The sequence below is a fragment of the Zerene cesonia genome, chromosome 10, assembly GCF_012273895.1.
Source record: "Zerene cesonia ecotype Mississippi chromosome 10, Zerene_cesonia_1.1, whole genome shotgun sequence".
Taxonomy (NCBI): domain Eukaryota; kingdom Metazoa; phylum Arthropoda; class Insecta; order Lepidoptera; family Pieridae; genus Zerene; species Zerene cesonia.
In genome coordinates, this window is record NC_052111.1 from 3,621,541 (window position 1) to 3,649,352 (window position 27,812).

The window sequence follows — 27,812 nt, forward strand, 5'->3', positions numbered from 1 at the left end:
AGTAGTCGAAGGAACTGACTACAAACTTAAAACGCGGTATTTCCAACAGGTGTTTCAACGTCGATAGCGAGACGGAGATTTCTCACGAATTTTTACGATTTCCTGTTACTCAGTTTGTATATCTCTATTATATCGTTTTATTAAGCTTCATCTGTATAAATGAATGCTACATTCTACTTTATCTCTAATTAAGTTAATGTAAAATGCCTCGTTATGAGAAAACGTAATCTTGAGTTACGAATGAAGGGAGGAAGGGCTAATTGTGGCGCCGGGAATTTATTTTTAGTTGGAGGATTGATAGGTCCATCGTTCGGTGTGGGCCGTGGTTGATGTGCGCGTTATTTATGCAAATGTCCTAACGACATATAATGGTGGGTAGCGGGGTGTGCGGGTGCATCTTTGCGGCTATCTGCCTGCAGCACGGTAATTAGGTCCTGCGTGCCGAGCGAGCGCCCGCGCCGCCGCCGCACGCAACCGCCGACCGCGCCATGTTTATGTGTCGCCTCGAGCTCGATTAACCATGCTTTTGTGTTGAAAATACACTCAGAAGAGGCGATGCATACGCGCTACTGCTTTATGTAAATTGATTATTCATTCAAAAAAGTTCAAATCACAATAATATACTTACCGGCGTCTAATATTCTTTGTTTAACCGAGTGTTGTCTTCCATGCCAAAACTGCCACGCCTTAATCTCATCTTCAGGGGATTTCTCTTCCCGGAACATAAGCATAACTACACTCTGTAACAACAAACATAATTAAATGTTATAAAACATATTTATGCGACATTTGTACATTAAAGTAAAATCTATTTCACAACGTTGATATTTATTTTGATACGTTTCCGTGTTTTGATACGGCTAAAGAACATTTAATAAATTTATAAAAAAGTTTTTAATTATAATGTTATCCAAATAAATAATCTTAGGTATGCACGTTAGTATACTGTATATATTCTTTGTTAAACGGACCTCGATTACCGTGGCACATTCTCAGTTATTACTTTAAGCGTCTGCTATTACGTGGTTATGCTGTACATGCTAATGTTGAATATTTTTGTGAAATAAGTAAGATGCGTCAAGATTTACTGAGAATTTTCAGCCATTTCTGTTCAACGCTATGGTACGTGAAATATGTTGTTTGAACGATTTCTATAGACAAGTTAGAAAACGAAGTGAAAAAGAAGTGGCTCGCGCCAGGCGTGGTGCCAGACCGGCCTTATAGGGCTAACGACGAGAAAGCCCCTTCGCGACTGATTGATGGAACTGTACATCTTGCAACTTGCGCATATATTCCTCTCCGTTAAATGAGTGATATGCTTTTGTGATCTCAATTTAAATATTTGAAATCATAAAAACCTTGCTTGGATATAAAGAGTTCAGAAACAGAAAAGCTACTTTAGCTAACTCTTTTTATATAGCTTGTAAATAAATGATATTTACAAGCCATATAAAAAGAGTTTTCAAATAACTTTAATTAAATACTTATAAACTGTATGTGAGTTAGACACACAAAGTGTTTGTTAACTGAATCTTAAGGTTTATGGTATGCAGCTGCGTGTAAAAATAATGTACAAATGAAATATCGTATATTATGGCTGATAAAGCAATAGATATGTTTATTTTTCATCTAGAGGTCAATTAAGTACCGCAAGGTCCTCGGTTACAGCGCTCGCAACGGCAATAAACACGGCGTTAAGTCGTGAATCAATGAATTTATGAGTAATTTGTGTCGGCAAAACGTTTACGTTTCTATAAGCAGGACACGGGCTTTCTCCGCAGATCGGCCAAAGCGTAAACTGAACGGAACCACGCATACTAATAGATAGCCCATGTATAAAATGATAACGGTGCACTCCACCTCTACCTCACCGTCACATCAATGTAATAAATATAAACATTTACTGTTTTATGAGAATTCCGTTGAGACATAAGTATTTTTCGAAATACATAATGCATGTATAACTGTAAATGCGTTTAATGGGTATATCAATAATCATAATCAAAATACAGCCACGTTTTAATATTATGTGTTTTATGGCGGTTATGTATCTAGTGTTTGTATGCTTTAATGGCACTATTAGATTACCACTGAAAACAATATGGCTTAAGTTAACATTAATGATCCATAAACATAAATAAACTAATTTAGAGGCTGTCTGTTTGCTAGTGGCTGCTGTTTTCGTGATTTACTATCTATTTTAAAGCCCCAATTGATATTGAATAATGCGAGTATAGTAGGTAATGTTTGACAAAGATACATATTGTTCAGAGCTACTATTAACGACCCTTAATTTAATTTATGTGCTATTTATTTATTTACATTTATTTATTTATCAAGTCCTCATTAATCTATCGTTTCGAATTTATTATTATTACAAATAAGTATTTTATCTACACTTCTACACTAATATTATAAAGAGGAAGAATTTGTATTTTTGTTTGTTTGGATGAATTAAAAAACTACTGGACCGATTTCAAAAATTCTTTCACTATTAGTAAACTGCAACTTCACTGAGTCATAGGTACCACGGGCGGAGCCGGGGCTAGCAAGTAATAAATTTAAATTAGTAGTAATAGTATTCGTAAGTTACCAATCATCTGAAAGATTTTTTTATTATACTCTTTATATAAATTTTTAGCTAAGTTAAACTAAGTATATTTTTTTATTTAATAAAAATGGGCCACAATATTTTAAGCAAAAATTGATGTCATAGATGAGCATAAATTATGGTGTGGATACATAATAGCAACGTCTAATTATGACTCAGTGTTATTTATTGAGTATTTTCCGAACAGTCTAAACACTTGCTTTTCCAATTTATTTATTTAATGAATATATTATTGAAATTTTTAATGAAATAGGATATAATTAAATTTGAGATAAGGTCATTTTATGTTGATAATATATTTATACATATCTCTGTAATTAATATGATAGTCACAGTTACATTACCTATATTTAATGTCAGAGAGAGACAGACAGTCAATAATACAAAAGTTCATATAATTCACTAAATATTCGTATTTACAAAAACGCATAAAGTAATAAGTTTATAATCGTTGTTTCATTTAGTAGGTACGGTCGGTTTCACTACTCTTTTTGTTTTAAATACAACAACGCATTTCACAATAGTTTTGCCTTCTCGGACCAGTTATCTTTGCTTTCCGGAACGTCAATTAATTAATCGAGTATATCGACACTCGACCCGATTTCAGGAGCCCGAGTTCGGTTGACAATCTCAGTTATCTGATCAAGCACGCTTTCTCTCGCGCCCGCGCATGTCACATACGCCCAATTCTCTCGTACCTCTATCGGTAACATTCTGACAACCACTTCAAATCATTTCGTCACATTATTTAAATGAAAAGAATTTGTTACACATATTTTACATCAAGCTTATGCAACGGTGTGCTAATCTTAATTGATGCCAGAAGGGCGCATTTATAACCTCTACATCAGACAAAATGATGGGAACCGTAGTTAATGATTTTAAGTATTTGGGATTTTTATGATTATATACGGATATTTGAATTAGTTTATAATCGATATTTGTATAATATCGTTACGGTTTCATGGGCAATACAAGTAGCGCGTAACGAAAAGCGGCGTAACCGCGTTATGTGAGTTCGCATCATATGCTTATCGGCGAGCTCATGTAAACAACGCGTGCAAATTCAAGTGGTTGTGTAATACTAATAGCATTATGTAGAGAAGCGCAAATTGCCGTCTTTGCTCGACTTTGCGCGCTTTTTGTGCGTCTGGCCTGCTTCCTCGTTAGTTGCGGAGCGCTCATCCATCAGACCCTATCTACTTTATGACAATTATTTATGTTCACTGCGTAGCAAAACTATTTCGCTCACCGTTGAGCTTTATCGATAGCGCAAAAGTAATGTCCTGCCTTCTCGATACGCTATATCTGATACGGATACGTCTGTTTGTTAAGTGCGCCAGTTGTTTGTGCTAGTTGTTTTAACGCCTAGGTTATTTGCTGCAAATGTTCTCTGCATTGAATGCCGGTTTCGACATAAATTCTGAGCGGAACTGTGGGTGTAACTGCTGTGCAGTTGCCTACGGTATACGTGTCGGTATTTATTTTAAGCCAAGTGATATATATCAGACTACTTTTATTCCGTTATCTCTTACAGCGTACAATTTCAATGATTTATAAGATGATCAAAGCATATTTAAATCTATATCTAGATTCCATACAAAAATTTATAAAAAATTCTAATGTGTGTTTAGATAACATATTTCATGCGTACGTGCGATTGCATTATCAGAAATAGTCATTTACCGCTAAATCTCGTTTCAATCGGAGCAAATCCTGCGATCCATTGAGCGTCAGATTAACATCCCAAGTCGCGTGTAACACTAATCTGCTTAAATGTCGAAAGGAAATGTCAGATCGTAAAGTGCAGGGCTCTAAACGTGGCGCGATACAGCTTACCACGTTTCTAGCCGGCTCTCAATCACACGCATTCAGTAGCTTTTGCAAGATACTAATGTAGACTTTATCTCATAGACTGACTAATTAACATGAACTTATTTTGTATTTTTTACTGAACATAGATATTAAATAAAAGAGTTAAAGAGTTATTATGATTCAGATCTCAACGAAATAAATAACAATAAAGGCTTAGTTGTTAGTTGCATACAGATATCTTAAGAGTACCTAATGCCGCCGATCACAGCTGCCTGCCTGCCGCCGCGGCCGATGCTATCAAGGATTGACGCTAAATACGCGCGCACTGTGACAGTTCCAATATTGAAACAATGACGAACTTTGCCTTACGTAATGCCATTTGTGTCCAGCTTAGCTGTCACTCAGTGAAGGAATTAAAACTGAGTGAAAGTCAACGTAAATATATGACCGCACTGCTTAAAAAGATAAGATTAGAATTCTTATAATTGATTGAGGTAAAACCGAGTGTTACTATTATTTTAATTATGCGTTTGCTAACTTCAGTTGTTACGCGATTATTACCGAATAGTACGTAATATTTCGAAAGTAATAGTTATCGAGTAGTATTATGCGAACCTGAAATCGAACGTGGAAAATTCACGCTCTGTCAAGCGATGCGTCTACTGTTTGTTGCACTTTGCTTTGATAGTATGATGCAACAAAAATCCCCGAGTTCTTTATTTGATACGAAACTTTCTTTACACATTGAAAAGTTTATTTAAGATAAAATATAAAAAAAATATTCCTTTGATAATTTAGCCCTCCAAATTGGCATAAGTAATGGTAGAGCGCATTACCTGCACTAAAACAAAAAACCTTCACCTGGAAGGTGGTAATTGCAATTTCATTCATCTTTCTTGACAAGATGACGTTTCCAGAAATTTTGTAGCTTTGAATTACATTAACAAAAAATATAATAACAACAAAATGATATAAATACGTTCTTATACAGAAGTAAAAAACTTTATTATAACATACGAAGACTTCATGTGAAATAATATCTTTTATTTTTTACTGATTTCTTATTTTCTACCACATGCTGTTAGATAATAAAGACTTGAAATAATATATTATATTATGTTTATGTTTTTCTTCCACTTAAATGATGAAAAACTTAATTTCGTATCTACATTGGCAGCTGTCTTCATGTCATTGTGAATGTTTAAATGTGCAACGTTTAATAAATACAAATTTGTTTGGTTAATGTCTCAAAAAAATACCGTTACGAAAATTTTGAATAATATTGCGTTTTATCATCATTAATGTCTCAAGGCAGTAGAAGCGGGACAATAAGCAAAGAGGGTGCAAAGTAAATTGAGTCATCTCAACACGTGATTGATTACCGAAATGATTGGCATCATCGCTACGTGGATGCAAATTTTCGAACTTATTTATTCTCTTCGCCAGCCACGATAATTTTTTAGGTACGCCAAATACATTTTTAATTCCACGTGAATGCGTATTGTGAGAAATATCCACGGCTCATATGACAGCCCTTCACTTGTCGGCGTGGACGACTTCGGCCAAAATGTGTATCGGAAGGGACAGTAAGTAGGTATGCTCTGAATACTGACCGTTATAATCCCTCATCAAGCATAACATGTCGAGTGTAAAAGGCATCATTAACGTTTACCGTAAAAAGGCAACCGGAGCAATCATTAAAATCGTAAAATATTGCAAAAAGAAAATAAAAACAACAACGTGTCTCGTTACTCGAGTTTCCGTTGCTACGAAAGTGAGCACAATGATGTCAGTTTCGTGATAAAAACTAGAACAAAAAGTCCCCATATAAATGAGTGTGGTATAAATGTTAGACTTGATACAGTTCATCACGCTTATAGATCATAAGCTTGTTTTAATGCTTGAATACGTATTCATCTTTACGCTCTTATTTTTTATTTGCAGGAAAATCATTTTATTATTCGTTAATTAATTTCATGAATAAAAAATGTTCTATACATATTTTTATCTTAATTAAGCCTGAATTCAGAACTTATTTAATACTTTTTACAAAAATGTTTATAAAATCTGAATTTTATAAAATATAAACTTTTGTTAAGTATTACCAATACGATATTCCTATGTATTAAGATCTTGAAACATTTTTATGTTGTGTCTATGCACGGCTTTCAGGGTATTCTTTGTTCACACGAGAAATTAAATTTTAATGTTATTGCTAAAATCGTTTAATCATAATAAGAAGTGTCTTACTTGCAACCCTTCAAGTGTCGTGGAATATAAAATGAGGCGACCGACTACATACACCCAAGATGATTAATTGCTACAGCTTTGTATGATTGATCGATTTTCTTTCACGGTTGCATTTCACAAAAAATTCTTCAAAAACAATCCTTTCGCCTGTACAAACGGTTCTATGAAGAACGTTTTAAAATTCAATTTGTTATATTTAATTCAAATGTTAATACGGACGAGAAGCGTGCGAATATTTATTGTTGATACACCAAATGAACTTGTCTCAGTTAGTTGTAACTAGTATATAACAGGAGACGAGTTGATTTTAAAGGGACCCACGTAGTACTGGAAAAGAATATATAAAAAAGGTTTCACCGCATGTAATTACAATCGTGCCACGCAAACTTAAAACTTAGTAAAATTTTCGCCAATCCTTTAACCGCTTTTTGTCACGCGAGCTTATTGGCGATTCGTGGGAACTTTGAATACGCTTTTTTTACTATCATAATAATTGGCTTAAAATGGAGAGAAGAGGTAAAATGAATAATAGTTCACGTCATGTTCAAAAAGGAATTGGTAGATGTAATTCGGCATTAATTTTTTATACTGTGTATAAATAATGAATTTAGAATTGTGACAGAGCAGATAAGTGGTAAATTGTGTGATAACTCGATCGAACCAGCTTACTTAACATGTTTATTATAAAATCTTTATCCATAAGAAATATGCATAAGAATGTGTCGATGTTTTCGCATTGAATACGACAAGTGCTCGTTAAGGGAACACGGTGTTTGCCGCATTGGAATTATTTTATCATAATACACTATGGTTATTGTTTAAGAAAGCGATATTATCCAGGCCGGCCGCGCTCCCGGGGCGGTCATTGTGTTCCTATATGGTGAATGTCAAAAGCGTCGTCTTAATTATCAGGCGCTGCTATACAGTACGGACTCGATTGCGGCCAGATAAGAGCTCTATATCTATCCAAGTATTGAATGCGCACCGGACTCGCGGCCCACTTACTGCCTTAATAATAACTTCAAGCGTATGTCTCATTGTATCTTTGATTATTCTGATCTAAGCACATTGAATCGAGATAAGTCTGAATTCGTAACTCACAAAACAAAAGAAATTGCAATGGAAGCAAACAGCGGAATTATTTAGCGTAATTTCTCTATTAATTGTAAAAATTATCGTGTTATAAGTAACTGTGTATTTCCCCATTTAAACAATGCTAAAGGTTGTGATTAGCAAGTTCAAAACTAGATTAACCAGATCGAAGATGGTAGATTTTCTGGTTATTCAAGAAATCTTACAATTATAAAAAATGTGTGAACGTGCCAATGATCCATTTATTATGTCATTTTCTTGGGAAGTGGAATAAGAACAATACAGCAATGGGATTTCCGATTTCCACGGCAAATAATAATGTATCTGGAAGATTCAACTTTGTTTTATTTATAATCCAAGGTCAATTTTTCTCATGAAGTAAATAACAGACTTAAATCACGCTAGGTATGTCGTTATAATTAGACGAATCAATAATAAGTACAAAGATATTAATAGTGTTAATTACTTTCAAGTAGCATTTTTGATGAACTACGTATTTTAAGGTAAAGTGCTGTTATTCGTAATATTATGCAGAAACGAAAGCAAATATATGTAAAAATGACCGATATTTATTAAATATTTTAAAATATAGGCATATAAAATAAAAGTCGTGGTTATGAAAGTGAATACTTGAAGGTGAACATGAAACTGTGACCGGGAGCTGCTGCAGTGAAACCGATACTATGGGCTTGCGGTCGGGATCTTGTTGAAAACAAGTATAAACACAATAAAAACTAAGCACATCTCATTTCTAATGGAATTCGATATAAACTGCACGGAAAAATTAACTTAAACTCGTTAATTCATTCAATTATATTTTTACTGAATGATAATTAGAAAGACTGGTTTGTTGAGTGGTCATGTTTTACGGTCATTTGTGTTCTACCTCTAAAGTACGTAAGCTTTCTAAGATCCGAGAGAAGTAAACATCCGGCCTTAACCGTTAAGGGGCTAAGGCTCAATCAAAAAATTACAAATCTTTCCTACTCTTGTTCGGTACCATTAACATGTGCTTGTAATGTAATTAATACTTAAACAATGCTGTATGAATGATTTTTTTTTTAAACTACTTTATTTTAGATAATATAAACTGGTTTGACACATGTTATGACTATATTCTAATCTAGACCAAAATAGACTTAGATAGAATTGCAATAAAGGTATATGTAAACTTGCTTATAAAATGTTGAAATATGTATAGATTTTGTGATAAAATTAAGGCGATTTTTTTTTTGTTTCAGTTTTTATTTTATCTAGACCTCCGTTTAATCAAAGCGGTTAACGAAATAAGCACTTATTATTTATGTAGTAGTATCAATGTACTAACATCAAACCGTTCAGGAAACAATAACAATGTTTAAAAATAACACATTCATTAAAATGTTAAATCATGAATAAAATAGACACATACCTTAACCGTTTGATTCTTCAGTGGTTTATCGGGATCGTGTACGTATTCCAACGTGATGCCATAGAACTGACCCTTATTGATATATGTTATTCGATCATCCTCTCGCCTCTGTGAACTACTGCTCGCTGTCTCTAAGTGATATTTGAATCCATACGGTGAAAACCTATGGACAAAAAGATGTTTAAATAAGTTTACACAGCAAATCTAATAAACAGGATGAGAAGGCAGGATACCGGTGTTATTAAGATCTAGATAGCTTTCACAACTCGCACGTTATGAAGTAGCGTAATAGGTAAAATGGCAGCGGCATTTGTTGAAATATAAAATGCACAATAAAATCTCGTTTTTACCCATTTAGAAAAAGTGCGATTTCTTCTTTAAGATAGTTATCTTCCGAGATATGCACGACAATAAAGTTTCCATGAAGTGTAGCAATAAAAGACCGCAAAAAGTGGAAATCTTAATTGCACCGCCCGTAAGCTTGAATGCGCGTCATTACATAAATGCGTGGATTTCCAGTTCATAGTACGCAATGGAAACTGTGTTTTCTCTGGCTTCCTGCGCTTTAAATTGGCGGAAGGAAAATCCCCTAAAATTAGTTAGGATCGCGTGTCGGGTGTCATTATAGACTACGTGCGTGAATATTGCGACAAAATAATTTGGCTCAATACGCGTGCTTTCTCGCGGCCGCCTTGTCTGCGATCTCAGTTCTCCGCCCACGCGCTGGAAGACACTCAGCGAGGAACGAATGCGATCTACATCATTATCAGTATACTTCATGCTTAAATTACGTAATACGATAAAAAGCTATAAATCGTTACGAAATATTTAATCCAACCATAAATTTCTCACTGGAATGTAGATAGTGCGTTAGCAACGACGTGATTTTCGACTTGTAGTTACACCATTACTTAAAGCCTATTGAAAACAATTTGGTGAACAATTCTGCTGATGTTGGAGATTTAACTGAGCGGGTACTGATAAAAGCTGTGCAATGCAAACTCGGCCCGACATTGACGGATCGGTCGCAGCGGCGTTCGCCTATCTGATTCTCTCTGTTATTCCGAACGTAATTTCCATTTGTGACGTGACTTTCCATTGTCATTGCTGTATTATTTAACTTTTGCTCCGAAATTTTATCGTCAAAGTCGTATTTTCCTTTAAGTAAACATGCGGTATTATAATAAAAGGACACTCATAAAAATTATACCATACGACCAAGTAGGCAGATATTTTATCACCTGAGGGTCAGCCATATTCAGTAATAAATAACGTATTGTTTTCCAATGAGCTTCATTACAAATTTCAGCAGCGCAGCGACCGAAAAAATATACTTCCTGCGTGAAGACGAGAGCCTTTCATGAATAAATCAATCGGTGAGGCGCGGAAATTGATGAGAGCACAAAAAGCCTCGGAACGCAGCGACAACAAAGTGCTCGCAATAAAAACGCACAATGATGCGATAAGAGTCCCGAGCGACGTCCCGCGGGGCCTTGTATTGCGCCGCCAAATTAGATGCGCATAAATCTGACCCTCTCTTGCATTATTGTACCACTTGCTCTCTCATAATATTCCTTCTAAGTTCTACACTAACGTAATCTCTTCAAAATTAGTTATTTCATTTTAGGGTTTATACTTTTAAACAAGGAGGCACCTACTAACTGATTTATCTCCTAAGGTAAAAGATAAATCCGTTAGAGGAGGTATCTATACTATTTCTATGTAACTACTCTATTTCAGATTGCGTGTACGGAATAACGTAGCGAACTGCAGTAAACTGCATATTATCTCGCTGTATTGAACGATTTCCATATTCTTTGTATTATTTAGGTATACTTAAATAGTATGCATTCGTAGAAACATTGTCGGACATTGTATAGCAATCACGGCAGTGAGAAAATATGAGGAATTTAACAGCAGTGAAGTAATTATATGCTTTACCCTGCCACCAACACGCAACTATATAATATTTTGAAACTAGTTACTTTAAAAAATACATTTCCAAAATAACAAAGTAAATATAAAATGCATGTCTTAGGTAATCAAAGGAATGCTCTTAGTATAATCATTTTGCGAATATAGAGAGCGTGATGTAAGGATCGCGTGCAGGCCGCAATCCTAAAACGTCAGAGTCTGATTGCACTTGGTAATTAGTATCTATGATGAATAAATATATAGGGTACCGTGGAGATTAAGGGTAATGTAAATATAAACGTGTTATATCTGTGAAGTACTTCGGTTGGTATACAGACTATTAGAGTTCGTTTATAAAGTTAACATCGCAGGAAGTAATTTGAAAGTGGTTGCTTTGTACAAGAAACTTTTTGAGATGCTAATCAGATATGACCACACGAGTCGATTGAGTTACTCGATTTCAAATGCCTTCGTCTATGATGTATGCATAGTCCACATACGTTAGCCGTTTGAAACGTCCGGCCACGCACTTATTTTAACGGAATATTCATCTAGGCGCTAACTAAAAAAGTAAATATGTATTTCAACAATACCACTAATAGATGTTTTAATCAATTAAAATTTTGATGTTTCAACATTAAAACAAAAATAACGTCAATTAATAAAGTTTGGACTAAATGCAAGCAAGTAATTATCGTGATAGCAATGCTAATGCACTTATCATGTTAACAACTCTTTCCGCCACATCAAATCGCCCGTTTATTTGACGATTTGTTCCACGAGCGCAAACACTTAATTGGTTTGCGCAGTTAAGCTTTTAACATCTCTAATAAAATAATAACTATTGATAATTTCACCGTCTGAGCAAATAAAACAAAACAAAAAATATCGTTCTTTTAGTAAACTATAAAATGAAATACTTACGAATATAATAATATCCAATGTAATGCATGAAACGGAAAATTTACAATTTATCATTAAATTATTACAAAGTTACTTTAATAAGACAACACCCAAAATGCAAGCTATAGCTGAAAATAGGGACAATTTAATATAGTGGGATATTTTACATACGATAAGCCGTACTATCATCATATAACTGTACAAGTAACACTGTAACAATAAATTTTACGATAAAAGAAAAAAAAGCAATTTTGATATCAACGACGTTAAAAAAGCAATAAATAGCCTTACAAAACTATTGTATCGTAAATTTCGTTTATTACTTTTTCTGTTAGCCTATTATTTTGCGATTAATTCTAGTAGAGACACATGAAACTACAAGAGATTTTATAACTACCTATGAAAATAGGTACAGATATCACATATTATACAAATATTAAGATAGATATTACTTTTTATTATTATTTTTATGAACATGATATGGGTTTTTTTTTTGAATTAGGTAAGCATTTTATCATTGAAGCTATTTGTTTAATGGGAAATATATTTTGATATGAAATCTACTAATTTAATGTCATTGATCTTTACATTGAATAAAATTTCAAAAATACCACTTGAAATGTTTACTAACAGCTTTACTAAAAATCACGAAGCTATTGTTAGCACCTCGAACCGCTGAGCTAACAATGTAAGTTAACATATATGCATTTTTCTAAAACTCAATTAAGATTTTTTGATTTTTAGATGTGACTATATAGGTATACCACACATTGTAATTGCGACATTGACATTGCTCTATGCTAAAAAATTTGTAATAGTACAAAAGCGAGCAAGATAAGCAATTTGTGATATTGCTAAAATTCAATAACACAATGTTGTGCAATAACTTTCCAGACATATTTTGTAGAGTTAAGAAGTTGTTAACGTATGAAAGCTAAATTCTTAAATTATATAGCAATGATTGTAAGATACAACTTTGTGTATATAACCAATTCCAAATACGAAAAATATGTCTTAAGAATGCGATTGTGAATGCATTCAGTTGCGGACGGCTCGTGCTTGCCGCGTGTGAACTGTCACCTTGTACGAATCATTGTTTACTTTGAGTTCTCAGCTAATCAGACATATTAAATAATTATGTATGTCCATTATTACATCAATCGCTCAATTTGAAACCGAAGATGGATTGTATGTAAATCGAATATAATTTCTAAGAGACGTAGTGTATATTTTGTTTAATTTAGAAAATAAGTTTTGTCATTACAATCTTTCCAAGGTATTTAATACATATGTTCCAACCTTTGAAGTAAAATGATGATTGAATAGGATACTTACACTTTAGCTATTTGTATTTTGTCAGCATCGTTTTGCCTGCCGAAGTCGTGCCATGGCCTCGTACGAGGCGCTTGTGCGGGAGAGTGGTGCGCCGCGGGGGTGCCTCGTCCGTCTTCACCCATACCAGGCTGCTGGCATATTACCGTATACTCGAACGACTGCCAGAATTAAAAACTCAGTTAATTTTATAAAATTAAGCTTCTTATCTGAATAGTAATAGTCGATCTTATAACTAGGTACACATACATAAAGTATTATGTAGTAACGGTGTAAAAAATCTTATTATTTTAAGAACGTACGCTCAAAGCCCAAAGGATTTATTAGTTCGTTGATAAGGAATTTCCATTGAACACGTTTGATTTAATAACGTATGTGTTTTACAGCTTCAAAACTTGGATGGAACTGTATAAATTAAACAGTTATTTTCGATGCGACGATTAATTAATAATACCACAACTTTTAAAATATCTTCACGGTAAGCAAAATTTTTTTCATTATGTATTTTGCTTATCAAAATAAACATTGTATAATTTTTTTTTCCTTTAATTGCAAGTTATTCCGATAAATGTTACTCCCATGATTGATTAATTCTGTTCTTTGATTTGTAGATAAGTTTGATGTTAAGGCAAATAAACAAGTTAAGGCAAATAAGTGTATTTACATTAATGTATATTTTACACAACTGCAATTAAAACAATTTTCAATATTGTTTTAACAAAATATAAGCAGGTTTACTAATTTTAAGGTAGGTATGTCTTAAACTGTAGTCAATACACAAACATTTGTTATCAATACCGATTACGTCATCAAATACGATATTTACGGTCTTAATGTGTTAACTTAGCATAACAATTTACATAATTCAATTTCCACGAACAATTGAAAACAGTTTAATTGTAAACAGAAAATATGTTATATTTTCATTGACTTTGTTATTTATCATTTCAACGATGTGTGTCATAATCGTGAAGAGATAACATGAAAAATAGAAATGGAGTTTATAAAATCTTTCTCACACGATTTATTTGACTGTATTAAATCTTGTCTTTAAGAATTTATCGTTTTGTAGATTGTAGATTGTTTTTAATAGCCTTAATTACTTAAAACAGTAACGTATTATCGTATTATGTTAATTATAATTAACGCCAATGTATTCAACCTACCTAATATATAAACGGAAACCAACCCTTTAAAATATAACTTATCTACTGATGAGGAAGTTATTAAATATGTATAATACGCATAACGAATTCCATTTAAATCATTACCTAGGTACTAAATATTAATGACTCAGCAGTTTTATTAAAGAATAAAAAAATATAATTTTACATATTCTAGATCATTTTCTATAATTGTTAACAACTCTATCTTTAAAAGAATATACCCAGCAAATTTCTACTCAGTTCTAAAATTAGATCGCAGTTATGTAAAGCACTAAAGGGTACAATTACGGCGGTAATAATCTAGTTGTGTTTATTGAGTATAATTCTTAGTTTACCTACTTCAACACAATAAACAATAGATAAAATAATATAAGATTGAGATCGATCTAGTAGCGACTGGCTCGTGAGCGCCACACCTAGAAGTAAGAATTAAAGTCCTTCATACCACTTATCTGCTAACCCGATTATATTTCAACCACGTCAATTTGTTATTTTAAATATGTAAACCCATAAATTTATAAACAAATGTAAACAGTTCCTAGATGTAAAGTCCATTGTAGCAAATAACCTATTGTTGAATTAATAAATATTAATGTAGAGTTGGTAATCTAAGTAAATACATCAATGGAAAAAGTCTAAAATCAATGTTTTCATTATGTAATGATCAACATTTATGCAATTTCCAATTAGTTATACGTACGTATTTCGAATAAGTCGTTACATGTGAACGATTTCTTAATGGAGTCTCGTTACCTAATTAGTTTCTTGTACGAATTTTCATGCAATTATGCTACTTTTCATAGACCTCTAGCTAGTTTTTTTTCGTACACCTCAAATTATAATACTACCACTTCATTAAAATAAAGCTTGATGCACGAAACGTATGTTTAACAAATTTCAATATTAACTCATCCATCACTTACGGTTACGTGGATTAAGTGTATGTTTTATGTTTTATTTACTTTTTGTACGATGCTTTCAATGCAGTGTTTGATGTTACTAAGCATCTCAACTAGCCTTTAGAGGCCATTTCTTAGTCTTTTAGGTCAACACACAGTAAAGATAAAAAGTGATTAAGAGCGCGGGAGGGCTTCGGTGAAAACATTAATTTAAAATATATTCTCCTTTATTATTGTTTACTATTTGATATCAAATTCTCTTAAGCTTATAAGTCTTGCCTACAATATATAACTTATAAGTGGTTTTATACGTAAAATAATATGTACGTTCAGTCAAGATAACTAAATTAATCATTAGTAAAAATACAATTTGAAACGTTGAAATTTAAGTTCATATAAACAAATAAGAAATTCATTTATCTTAACTGAATTTTGCAGTGTAAGTGTAAAGCGACAATGGTATGGAATAAATATTATAGATAGTGAGTATGTGTGAGAAGCCTGCCCGCCCGCGCCCGTGTCACTCGTTGCACCGACCTGCTGAACAGCTGTGTGATCTCGGGGAGTCACAGCATCGGCTCCGATGCCACTGTCCGGTGAGGGCAGATCAACAGTGAGGCCAGCAGCTGCGATCACACTCTTGCTGTGGTATCGTGGTGCTGAAGCATAACGATCACCAAAGGCGGAAGCCGAAGTCGATTCAGTATCACTATACGGTGGTGCAGTTCTTTGTTGGTACCCATCCCCTACAAAGTATTCTCTGTAATAGGGATCTCCCGCAAACGTTGTCGACTGCCTGGGGTACTGGTCACCATAAGGTGTCGGACTGGGAGTGCCCGGGGGGGCGAACATCTGGGCGGCATACATTGCCGCGTCCGGCAGAAGCGAGCCTGCGGAAGAGGCCCGGGATGGCACCGGGGACGGCGATGCAGCTTCGCCGGAGTCACCGACCGCCACCTGCGGACACACGCGCCTGTTACACGCGTTCTCCCACGACAATTGTCCGCTCCGTAACGTCGACGCGTACATGCCGCGTCGAAGCACAGTTCACAGCTCCGAATACACTATTGGTTCAATACACGTTCACGTTACAAGTATGATACACGGGATATAAAACGGTCCTTAGATTCACCTGTGTCGGTGCACTGGGCGGGCAGCGCTAGCCGGCCGGACAGGGCGCGGGCGGGCGCGTTTAGAGCGTCTCGAGCGAAGTGCTCGTCGCATCGTACGTAAATCGCGATAAATAATACATGAGTGACCGGTAAAGAAAGTGTGTGAGTGCGTGCGCGCGCGACGGCGGCGTACGAACGTGTGACGCACCTTGTGTCGCGGCTTGAGCGCGTGTTCGGCCTCGTCGACCACCTTGCGGCTCAGGTCTTCGGGCTCGCGCTTCACGAGGCCCGCGTGGAGCAGGCCCGACAGCTCGCCCAGCTCCGCCCCGTGCGCCCCATTGGCTGCCTTCAGCGCTCCGCCGGCCCTGCGGAGGGGAGAGGGGCGTGAATGGCGACAATGCGCGCGCGCCGCTATTTTTACTATCAACTGAGCAGTGCGCGCGCAAAATCGTAATTCCGTAATTTTACGCTAGGAAGTATAGGAAATTTATTGTTATTAATTGACAATCTCAATTTTTTTGCACAAGTTTCAGTAGGACACATTTTTACATATAACACGTTTCCGTTACTATTCGTTATTATTACAAAAACACGGGAAAAATACTATGGAAACTTAACAGTAAGACAATGTAATTTGTGAATGTATGGTATTTAAGATGTTTTTCACAAGTATAATAGAAAACAAAAAAAACGTAAATTCGGAGAAATTTTTTCTATTCTTTCAAAATTTCTCATTTATAAAGCATTTCAATGCTATAAAACTAAAAATTAAACGTAAATTCTCTCAAAAAATACTTTTAAAATAAAAATGGAGTGGAATACCTACATATATCCTACATTAATTATACCTATCCAATACGGTACGGTAGGATACTAACTAATATTCCTTACAATTTAATTTTTATTTTTATTTTCATACTAATATATTCCTAGTTTTACATTTCACAATAAATATTTGATATCTACTAGATAATAGTAATAGAAATATTTTATACTACACAATAACATACCTAGATACAGAAACACACTCAAATATAAATAGAAAGGATCAAGCAGATACTAGCTAATTATCGTAATCGCTACTTAATAAATAGAGTACATGTGAAAAGATTGATAACATAATGACTCCCTAATGAAATACAATTAAGCACCATTTTACTAAAAGTAGACATCTATCTACACATAAAAATATAAAATTTTATTAATTATGCATTTAAATATTTTACTCTTAAATCTATTGATCAAATTAATATTCAGCTGTAACTTATTCACGCTAAGCTTATAAATTTGCATGTAGACTGGTAGGCATTTTGTAGAAGAAATGCCGTTTTGCACAAATTAGTATAACTATTTAAACGAGCCGTATAATTAAAATAATATTTCAGATATAACACTGATTTGAAATGCTATGAATTATATATTAAATTGATAGTGTAGGAACGTGACTAATTTTTTAAGATGAGAAAGGACTTGTTAGGTAGTACATATGGGAGAAATGCTATTAAATCTGTTACCTTAGATTAAATTAATGACATTTTAGGTTCCCTTATTCCGATTTCTCAATATAACCTACCTGACCTAGTAGTGAACCCTTGAGAGCGTTGAACCGAGGATTCTTGGATTCTGTGCCCGGTAGGAACTTACAAAAAAAAAATTCTTGGTGTGGTTTCAGAAGGCATACCGATTAACCCACTTGTCCATAAAGAGAAGCAATAATATAGTATATCATATTATTTGCCCTATAACCTATTAGGGGTCACGGGACTTCACTATCTAGACTATAGACTATTGGTTTTTGTATAACTAAACTTCAGAAACCAGATGTCAAAAAACACTCAATCAAAACTGATCATTAATGTTAGTGCAAGTGCATACAATATATAATTGAATATAATAAAATAATAAATATTGCAAAAGAACATTTTATTTTTTATTATCGTTCTGAAACCTTAGGTTATAAATTTTAATGTTAATGTAATTAAATATGTAAGGGATAAATATTTTCAATAAATCACATCTCCCACAGACAACCTAAAAAGAAAGGACATATAGGACGATGAATAAGAATGTTTTAATCAAACCTAAAAGCTCCCAAATTTCTGAGATAATGCTAGAAATCACACAAGTCTTCTTGACTAACATTTTAACAGATATCTTAAGGAGAAATCAGTCAACAAAAATTCTCAATTTGGAGGACATTACAATTACACATACACTCAAAGTGCTCTTAAATCGGTGATATGATATGACAAAAAACATAAAAAAATAAAAAATTGCACTTTAATACCCGATCGGAGTTCTTTGGTTAAACCCCAATATCATAAGGTTAAGAAGTTTGCCTGATCAAATTAGTCTAAACCCTAGATATGACAAAAATATTTACATAAACTCGAACAAATCTATTTAACTAATACCAGACTTGAGGATTAACTAATCAAACCTTGGAGCATCCGAATCTCGAGGTTTGCCTGTAACATATAACTCTAGTTACAATAATCTTGGAAACATGTTTAAACAAAAAAAGTTGGTGATAACGCTGCAAAAAGTTGCCAATTTTGGGTTATGCATGTGTAAAATTATAATTTATAAGTACATTCAAGTGTTTCTGGTAAATAAAACATATAAAATAGGCTATACAATAGTTATGCACATGTTATTAGAAACAATTAAATAGTGTTATTTTCGTAAATTAATATAAATCCATAATAATACTATAAATAAGTTCATTTAAAAAATTACACTTAGACATATAAATATATATTTAGGATATAATAACATTGAGGATTCTCACAAATATGTCCTATAAATGAATTACGAAATATGCAAATGAATTTGATTAAAAACCATATTCAAATGAAATTAATTACATCTTCCTCCGGTTACGAACTTAGACGCAGGATAATAATTTTGAATAAATCACCCATAAAGCTGCTGTTGTCGAATACTCAATATTTAAGACTATTACTAATATTGCAGCAGTTACATTAATTGTGCTTGATTTGTTCGCATAATAATATGTAAGCTTGGTCATCTTCGCGGTGCGGGGCGCGGCTTTCGTCGGCCAGTGTCAGTACACGCCGATTTATGATAATTGAAGGCATGTTTCATTGGCGCTCAGATGTTTATTTTAGATAAGAACCCCTCGTGGCACTATTTCATGCGTCCGATTCGAGCGTGATGCGCGACCTCCCGCGAGCTGCGATCCAACCGCCTGTGTCCGATTGCAATTCTGCCATCGCTCATTCTTATACGATTTATGCATACGATTTGTAAGCAAAACACGGCGAGTGTGAAATTTTACAAGTGATAAGATTCAGTTCGACTTAATGAAATATTTATCGTCGCCAGCTCAATTGAAATAAAATTTATGCCGAAATGAAAGCTATGTTTTGACATTATTTTAGTATAAATACAACTTAATGTTTTGTAAAACATGTAAATTAAGTTGAAGTTAATCTGGGTAGCGCCTACGGCGAGGTGGCAAACTTTAGATCGTTATTCATTTGCATTCAGTACACTCCTTTGTTTGCTTGTCGTTCATTGTAAGCGCCAATAGAGCTCCTTGTGCCGACAGCTGAGCCCTTAACAATATCTTACAAATGCTCTATCTTACGATTGTGTAAGTCTTAGTCGAAGTATAGAAGTTTGATTTTGGCTATAAACCCAAATTGATTTTACTTTTAATAGACATTAATACCTATTTGTTTCACGTGAGATAAATTGAGATTAGAAATCAATATGATAATATATAGACAATCTCCATAGGAAAATATTAGCCAACCAAGTAAAGTACAGTTTAACAAGTAGAATACAGTGTATTTAATAGTAAAGTTGTCAGTAAGTATTAGTTGATTTGATACTAAAATCGATAAAATATCGAAGTAGGCACATAAAGCACTTTATACTTTCTCACGGAGAATGTATTTATCTCATCTAAGATATACCTTTAATCTGATATCGGTGTCATGTTGCACAAAATTAGCATAACACTGTTTGTAATAAAATGTAAGAATGTTTTCTCTTCGTAGCTTCATCCACTTTTCGAATGCAAATATCAAATTTTCTATGAATGAATAATCGGGACCGTACTCGTATATCTCGGATGCAATCGCCTTTATAATTATTTGCAATGTTTACTTAACACCCTTTCACACATGAAGAAACTTCAATAATGCAGCGTTTGAGTCTTAAGGGACAGGGCAGAGCACCCCACATCTAACAAATAGGTACCTACGTTGAAAGAATTATAGATACATACTTATTTTTGAATAGATAAGCATAGTGATACGATATCGTAAGAATTAAAGGAAAGATTATACTTTAAATTCAATTATAAGTCATGTCTTCTTATTCGAATTAATAATGTTTTAATTTCGTAGGAAGAAGTAACCAAAATTCTTAACATTTACGAGAATGGTAAGTTAAAAATAATATTGATTAGGGAGTGTAGCTAAATTACTTTTTTTACTTTTACAAATTCCTAAACAATTGCCTATTTATTTAAATATAGTGGATTTAACGTCTTTATTTTTGATTCTTGTTGTTTATAAGCTTGGAGTTTTCATTTGCACTTTTTGGGTATAAATTAATTATTCCCGTACCTACTATTTCCTACTTCAAAATAAAGTTAAACCAGGGTTGTTATAGCGACGATAAAAATCAAAGGCGACGACAGTTTATACGTCGTTTGACGAATAGATTAGAATCTATCGAACGATAAAGCGAGATGAAGACGGCGCTTGCAGCGGATGTGAGTAACGTAATTCCATTCTATTTGAATATATCATTCGACAGAATGTAGGTTTATTGCTACTTTTCTCACGGAACTAATACATTATCAAAAGCTTTAATTGAAAACATTTCGCCATTTGTCCAAGCTATTAAAAATAACATTTGATTGCGTACTCGGTTAAAAAATGTTTTATTTTCATAATTTACATGACCTATTTGTATATCTATATCTATGGATGTATGTATGCTTTTTTAATCTGTGGATAATAAAAAAATTTGCAGCTGTCGGGACTAATTTGATTGCATACTGACTAACGGTAACAAGAATTGGATTTCTTAAGCTTGTAGTTTGAATAGCAAATAATATTATACATATAAAGGATCGTTAAAGAATGGTCAAGCCCCGATTTCATATTTCGCTACGTGATGACCGCGCCGTTTGCCAGGGACATCACCATGTTGCTATCTTTTACGTATTATCTTTACAAGGGGTCGAGTGTTTCCAGGGGAGCTGAATGGTATTAACTGCTATGTTAGTAACAATACAAAGATATCTTGAAGAGGAAACCGGTTTCAGGCCTAAATGGGTCACACGGTTCCAGCTCCAAAGGTTTTGTTACTGCAACCGCGACATTGCTTTTTGCTACGCCATTCGTTACTTAGCACTTTTTATTTTAGATGATACTCATGTAACGAAAAAGTAATTAGGTTTATATTTTTAACATTCAATATTACTTATCATTCGATTCGATTTCGTTATACACTTGGTATTCAAGTTAACTTGCAGTTTAGTAATAAATACAATTTTAATAATTATTAAGAAGGATCAGTAGTTTATTATTTTTTATTTTTCGCTCACCCACCTTCTTGAAATATCCTTTCCATACGCATTACATATGGTAGTCTGGAAGAGATTAAATCGCCATTTGTACATGTTTTTCTTTTATTGTATGTTCTTTCTGTATTTCTCTATCTTCTGTGTGTGCAATAAAGTATTCCATAAATAAATGAATAGTTTGATCATAAATTTAGTAATTTTGAAATGAAATTAAAAAGACAACTATCTATGCTTTTATTCACAAAACATAATTTTATTGAAATCGAATAGTAAGTGCCCATTATGCTACGTACCTAAGCCTCCGCGTTCCTACAATAATACTTACATAGTAGCGAGAAATCTGTACATAGATAGATAAATTAAATTGCATTGGTGAACGTCACACATTTTATTTATTAGATGCAAATGAGGATAATTGAGGATCACGAGGTCGCGGCCCTCCTGAAGCCATCCTGGCGCGCGTTTCTATGCTAATCTTCACACTAGCTCAAGTCGGCGACTGCTATTAATGGTTATGGCTGCTTGCTGTTTTCTCTCAATAGCCATACTATTTGTGTAGCTCAGGCAATACGCAATGCTTTTACGAAACGTTTACGCCTACGACGCTCACAAACATAATCTACATGAACTAGTTAAATTCTACATGTAACGTGTATTCAATTCAAATATTATCATGGGTGATTTAGACAACAAATACCGAGCTCTGATGCTGACGATGCTCTGGCACTGAACTATATAACGGATTAGCATACAAACGCGAGCGGCGACACTAGGCACGGATGGGTGCGGGCAAGTTGGGCATTCGTTATAATTTTGAATGTATGAATGAGAAATAGCTATGCTTCGGAATAGGCGCGTGGGACGCGTGCCGACAATAAGCTAAGACAAGTCCTGGGCGTCCTTGTCAATGTGAGCCGCTTCCAACCACATCCGTCTCTTGTCATTATTTGTATTAATACACCCCCGTACAATGGCGGAGATGATAAGTAGAAACTAATGAAAAAGTGCACTTTAAACACTGCATAAATGACAAACTAAACAATGATTAGTTCAGCTCTGTATGAAATTGGAAATTTATGTGATATTTTTATGCAGTCGTTAAATATTTATGCGATTAACCCAGCTATACTTATTTTTATCTTGTCATATAAAACGATTGAACACAGTTTAGTAATGGACATGATAAAGCGTCAGATATTTAATATTCTTGTGCATTAGAATTAGTTAAACTTTATAAAATGTGTTTATAGTGTATAATAAAATTTTAATAAAAGAATAAAATTTAGTATACTGGAGCATTTAACATAATGCACTCCCTTCTTTTCAAATGTGTCATGGCGTTTGCTCATTTTTGTGTCGCTTTCAAAGGATGCTGTTAACAACCACTTTGAAAGAGCGAGGATAATTTGATCGGGGTCGCGTTTCTATGGGAATCCCGTTGAATGCATTATCACTATCAGCCCAAACATTTACGGTCATTGTATAAACTCACATTCTTTCAATATTTTGCTGTAAAAGACGTTTTTTCTTGAAAATGGTCATTAAAATCTAGAGTAAATTAAAATACGTTATAATTTGTTATTAAACTAAGATAAAGAAATAAGACAAATAATAGTAAGCATTACATTATATACAAAACATTTATGTAAGGTGTAACATACCTCTTGATAAATAACAGGATAAATAAAAAAGATATGCCATGTAATAAAATAACATATCGAACTGCAAAAATATGTAAATTTTAACATGATATACGCGTCTGGGGGGATAAGACGCTATTGCAGTTGCAAACTCTTATTTCGTTAATCTCGCCATAGGTATTCAAATGAGGGCTTATGATTTATTGAGTGGAACATTATCATTTTTATTATTTGTTATTCTTACACCTTTCCTAAGGGCCGGAAGCCACGCGGCCTGTGTCTCTGTGTAGTCAACCGTGAGACTCTGCAAGCGCACGTTACACCTATAAAAACCGTACTACACTTACCTGCATAAAAGCGAAAATTATCATAGTTTACATATAAATTTTACGCGAATTCATTTTCGTATTCAAAGTACCTCGATATTCGTCGATTATAATGATAATAGCATCGATACACGAACGCTTGGAGTGTAGATACCTACGCCGTGTGAATCTAGATGGGACTATTGATTTTTATTATATAACTAATGTTATAGACAATGTAAGGTTATATTATAGTTATATTATTTTTCGTTTTTCGGAAGTGTGTTTGTGTGTTCATAAGTACATATACATACTATATCAGAAAATACTGTATTATATCAGAAAATACTGTAATATATTTATATCTAATAGACTCTTTTGGACCAAGAGAAATTAGGCTAATATAATAAAATTATTACTTAATTTGATAGGAAAAAATCTTTCTATAACCACATTTTAGCTTAATGATACTATCTCATAACTTTCTACTTACTGCCATACTTCCTTATGGAGACTGAGATGAGTATCTTGAGCTAGTGGGGGGAGCTTGTAATAATCAGTGACAAGCGACTGAGGCTGCTGATCGTCTACCCCGAGGACTGCGGAGGTCGCCGCGCTGAGGGGATGCTCCGGACCCGTAGTGTAGTACGCTCGCCAAGAATCCCCGCTCACCTCCATCACTTCTTTACGCCTCCTATTTAAACATTTTTTTTAATTTAGATAAGCACCATATTATAAACAAATAAGATAAACAAATGAACATTTGTTCTCAATGATTCGCAACATATTAAGCTTGAAACAATTGCATATTGAGGTTTATTTTGTATTTATTCTACTATTATAATACAACTAAACTAATATTATAAACGCGAAATTTTGTAAGTATGATTGATGTTTATTACTCTTTCATGAGAACACAGCCCATCGTATCTGTAGGATATTTGGTAGAGATAGATTACATTCTGGATTAGGCTACTTTTAACCCGGGTACCACGAGAGTGCCGCCGCGGATAATTAATATATATAATAGTAGTATAATAATAATATAATATTAGTATATATATAAACAAAGGACTATGTAAACATTGCCTCTGTTTAGTCATAAGTTACGTCGATAAATAAGAACGAAATAACGATAATATATTAAAGTATCCTAGTTATAACAAAATCACTTGAAGATAAGAAAACTTGATTTTGAATATGTGTTCTAAATTATTGATTTCATTAAAATAAATGGCATCGTTGCGTTCGTCTACAAAAATACTGCAATTTCATTATAATATCGTGCATTGATCTCTACGTATTAAACGAAACATCATCATATTCTTGTACTTCAACCTGTTATTATGACGCTTTAAAAACCAGCATTCTGAGTAGGCAGCAATATGAGGTCATTTTTCATTGAGTCTATAGAATCAATGAAGAAGCACGACGTGAAATACCCGTACACCCAGTCTGTAGTTTTACGACTGACCGACTACAAGTTACGAACCAGTTATTAGGTGTGACCATTTCGGTACGGATACTGACCTTTGATTGTAACCATCTGCAGTCGTCATCGCATAATGTGACGATACAACATACTAATTGTTGCGTACATCGTGAGGTGAGTCAGCAAACCAAGTGTCCAATTGAGCAAACCAGTTATCAACATGATTTGGACGTTGCAAACTAAGTTGTTCAGCTAGGTCCTGTTCATGTATTTACTTTTAACGAGGTTTTATTTTAGCATAAGTGGCTACGTCAATTGAGCAAAAACACGTATGACCAAAATATACGCTTCAATACATTAGAGGATAGGCCAATTGTAAAAATGATTGTGACAATTTTTGATATTAGTTCAAGTGTAGTCAGGTCCAGCATAGATTTTGACGTTTTTGCAATAACATTCGTGTGCTGCACATACGTCACGTGGGCAGGGTCACCTGGTGCCGCTCAACCTGAATGTAGAACAGGTCCAAACCACTTGCAGAACCGGAAGGATACGAAGCAAATCCCTGTTCCCTCGCAACCAGTTTAGGTAGTCTGACGTCACGCCCAGCGGTATACGACGATGCAGACAAATAAATAAAAAATGTTGGAAGCACGCGTCGGACGAGTTTGACCGGATCGTAGTTCTACCTGATTCCTGTTCCTGGTGGTTTATTAATATCTCAGGAGGTCATAAGTTATCACAACAAAAAATAAAACAATGAGGTTGAAATCCGAATAAAATTATATTTCCATGGAAACAACCAAAATCAAATAGCAGAACAAGAAGCCTGACGTCAAAATAAATTTAAAAATTGATTATGTTCAAATAAATTATTTATGATTTAAAATTATACATATGTCGGCGATTATCTCAAAAAAGGCAACAGTCTACTACAAAAAAAATATTGTGAAAAGCTTTTTCCGCTGTAGACATAGCAAAAAAAGTGTCAGACAGTAGGTATTTACGGGAGCTGTAAGTACTAAGTTAGTAACTGAATAAAGACTTGCCAAATAGTTCCACTATAAATGACAAAATGTACCGTTAAATTAATAATGTATCAAATTACCACAATATGCATTATTTGATCAAAATCTAGTAAATCCAGCTTCTGGTGTTAACCAACCAGAACGTGAGTCATTTGACAAGTTAACTGGCAACTGGGTGCACCACGTGAATGTAATTCCGGTAGGTGCTCACGTAAAAATCGTGCAAGAATCTAACAGGTTTGCTGGGGTCCTTGCGAGGCCATCGGGACTGGTCTAACCTGCCCTGCGCACCTGAACCTCGAATTTCCGATCAGTCTCTTCTAACACGTTTATTTGCGAACGTAAACACACAACCGTTTTTTACCTACTACACCTATGTCCACAAACGGCATGGTATCGAAAGAATTTAGGACAAACAATTTGAGCAATCGTTCTAACAAAGCGCTGTCGACTCGCGCCTCTATAAATAATTAATTGATTACTCTTTTCTTTATTGTCAATTGTTCGAGACATTTGAGCCGTTTCGCAATTTGCCTACTCGTCGTATGTTTGTTTGGCTCTGACTATTGAATGGAGCGATTAGAAAGTACGGCGCGCAGCTGTCACGAAGACGTGACGTATGCTAGAGCGGAACGGATGGTATCAAGCAAAGGGTTGGAGATATTTCTGAAACTCAAACAAAGCATTCGATGCGGCTATTTATTCACGACGGATTCAGACAGCTTTGTTCTTAGTGTAACGATTACGAAATATTAAACAACTTTAGTACTGAACTTTTTTAACTTTATAATGACGGCACGATAAATAATATCAAATCATCATAAAAAAATATAGATTTAAAGTCAATTAATTGAGAGTCACATATATCTGAGGTCGCATGGAAGGTACAGCGAAGTGTCAGCATTGGCGGCGTGTTTCGAAAGGCACTCGTCCGCGTCCACGTCCGGTGTCGCGTCCAACTATCGATCATTCGGTTCGTTAATAAATAACACGTTGGCGTCGTCCGTAGCTTATCTCGGCTGTTCGGGCATGTGGAAAAATTTGGTGTAGGTGTCGTAACGGAGCGGCACGCACGTCTCGTAGGGTTGCGTGCGCCCGCCTGGCGTGCTTATCCTATGCGGTCGTTCGCCTCCCTCGACCGCTTCGTTATTAATCTTTAATTAAAATGCAACCAGACTCCGACACACTTTAATTATCACTAAACCACCAATTACATTATGATGAAATTAAATCGAGCGATCTAGAAACTTTTCAATTATCTACCAACCTACAACTTACCTGCGTACGTTCATATGTTTTTTGCCTTGAAAGCTTTATGACTATGGATCAAGAT

At 34.5% G+C, this 27,812-nt stretch overlaps 2 protein-coding genes across 5 annotated transcripts in view; one reads left to right on the forward strand and one right to left on the reverse strand.

The window, feature by feature from the left end:
• The window catches only part of LOC119829457 (protein grainyhead-like), a 105,965-nt gene that overhangs the window by 40,527 nt on the left and 37,626 nt on the right, over positions 1-27,812 (forward strand). The window lies entirely within an intron of this gene.
• Positions 1-27,812, reverse strand: part of LOC119829455 (protein grainyhead-like) — a 121,825-nt gene that overhangs the window by 9,055 nt on the left and 84,958 nt on the right. For 3 of the 4 annotated variants that reach the window (XM_038351959.1, XM_038351960.1, XM_038351958.1), the window contains exons 3-8: positions 24,513-24,713; positions 16,714-16,870; positions 15,931-16,350; positions 13,332-13,489; positions 9,180-9,342; positions 629-740 (exon numbers count right to left, since the gene is read on the reverse strand). In XM_038351959.1, the coding sequence (XP_038207887.1) occupies positions 629-740; positions 9,180-9,342; positions 13,332-13,489; positions 15,931-16,350; positions 16,714-16,870; positions 24,513-24,713 (1,211 nt within the window). The remainder of the gene's footprint in view (positions 1-628; positions 741-9,179; positions 9,343-13,331; positions 13,490-15,930; positions 16,351-16,713; positions 16,871-24,512; positions 24,714-27,812) is intronic. The other variant, XM_038351962.1, reaches the window with a different exon arrangement.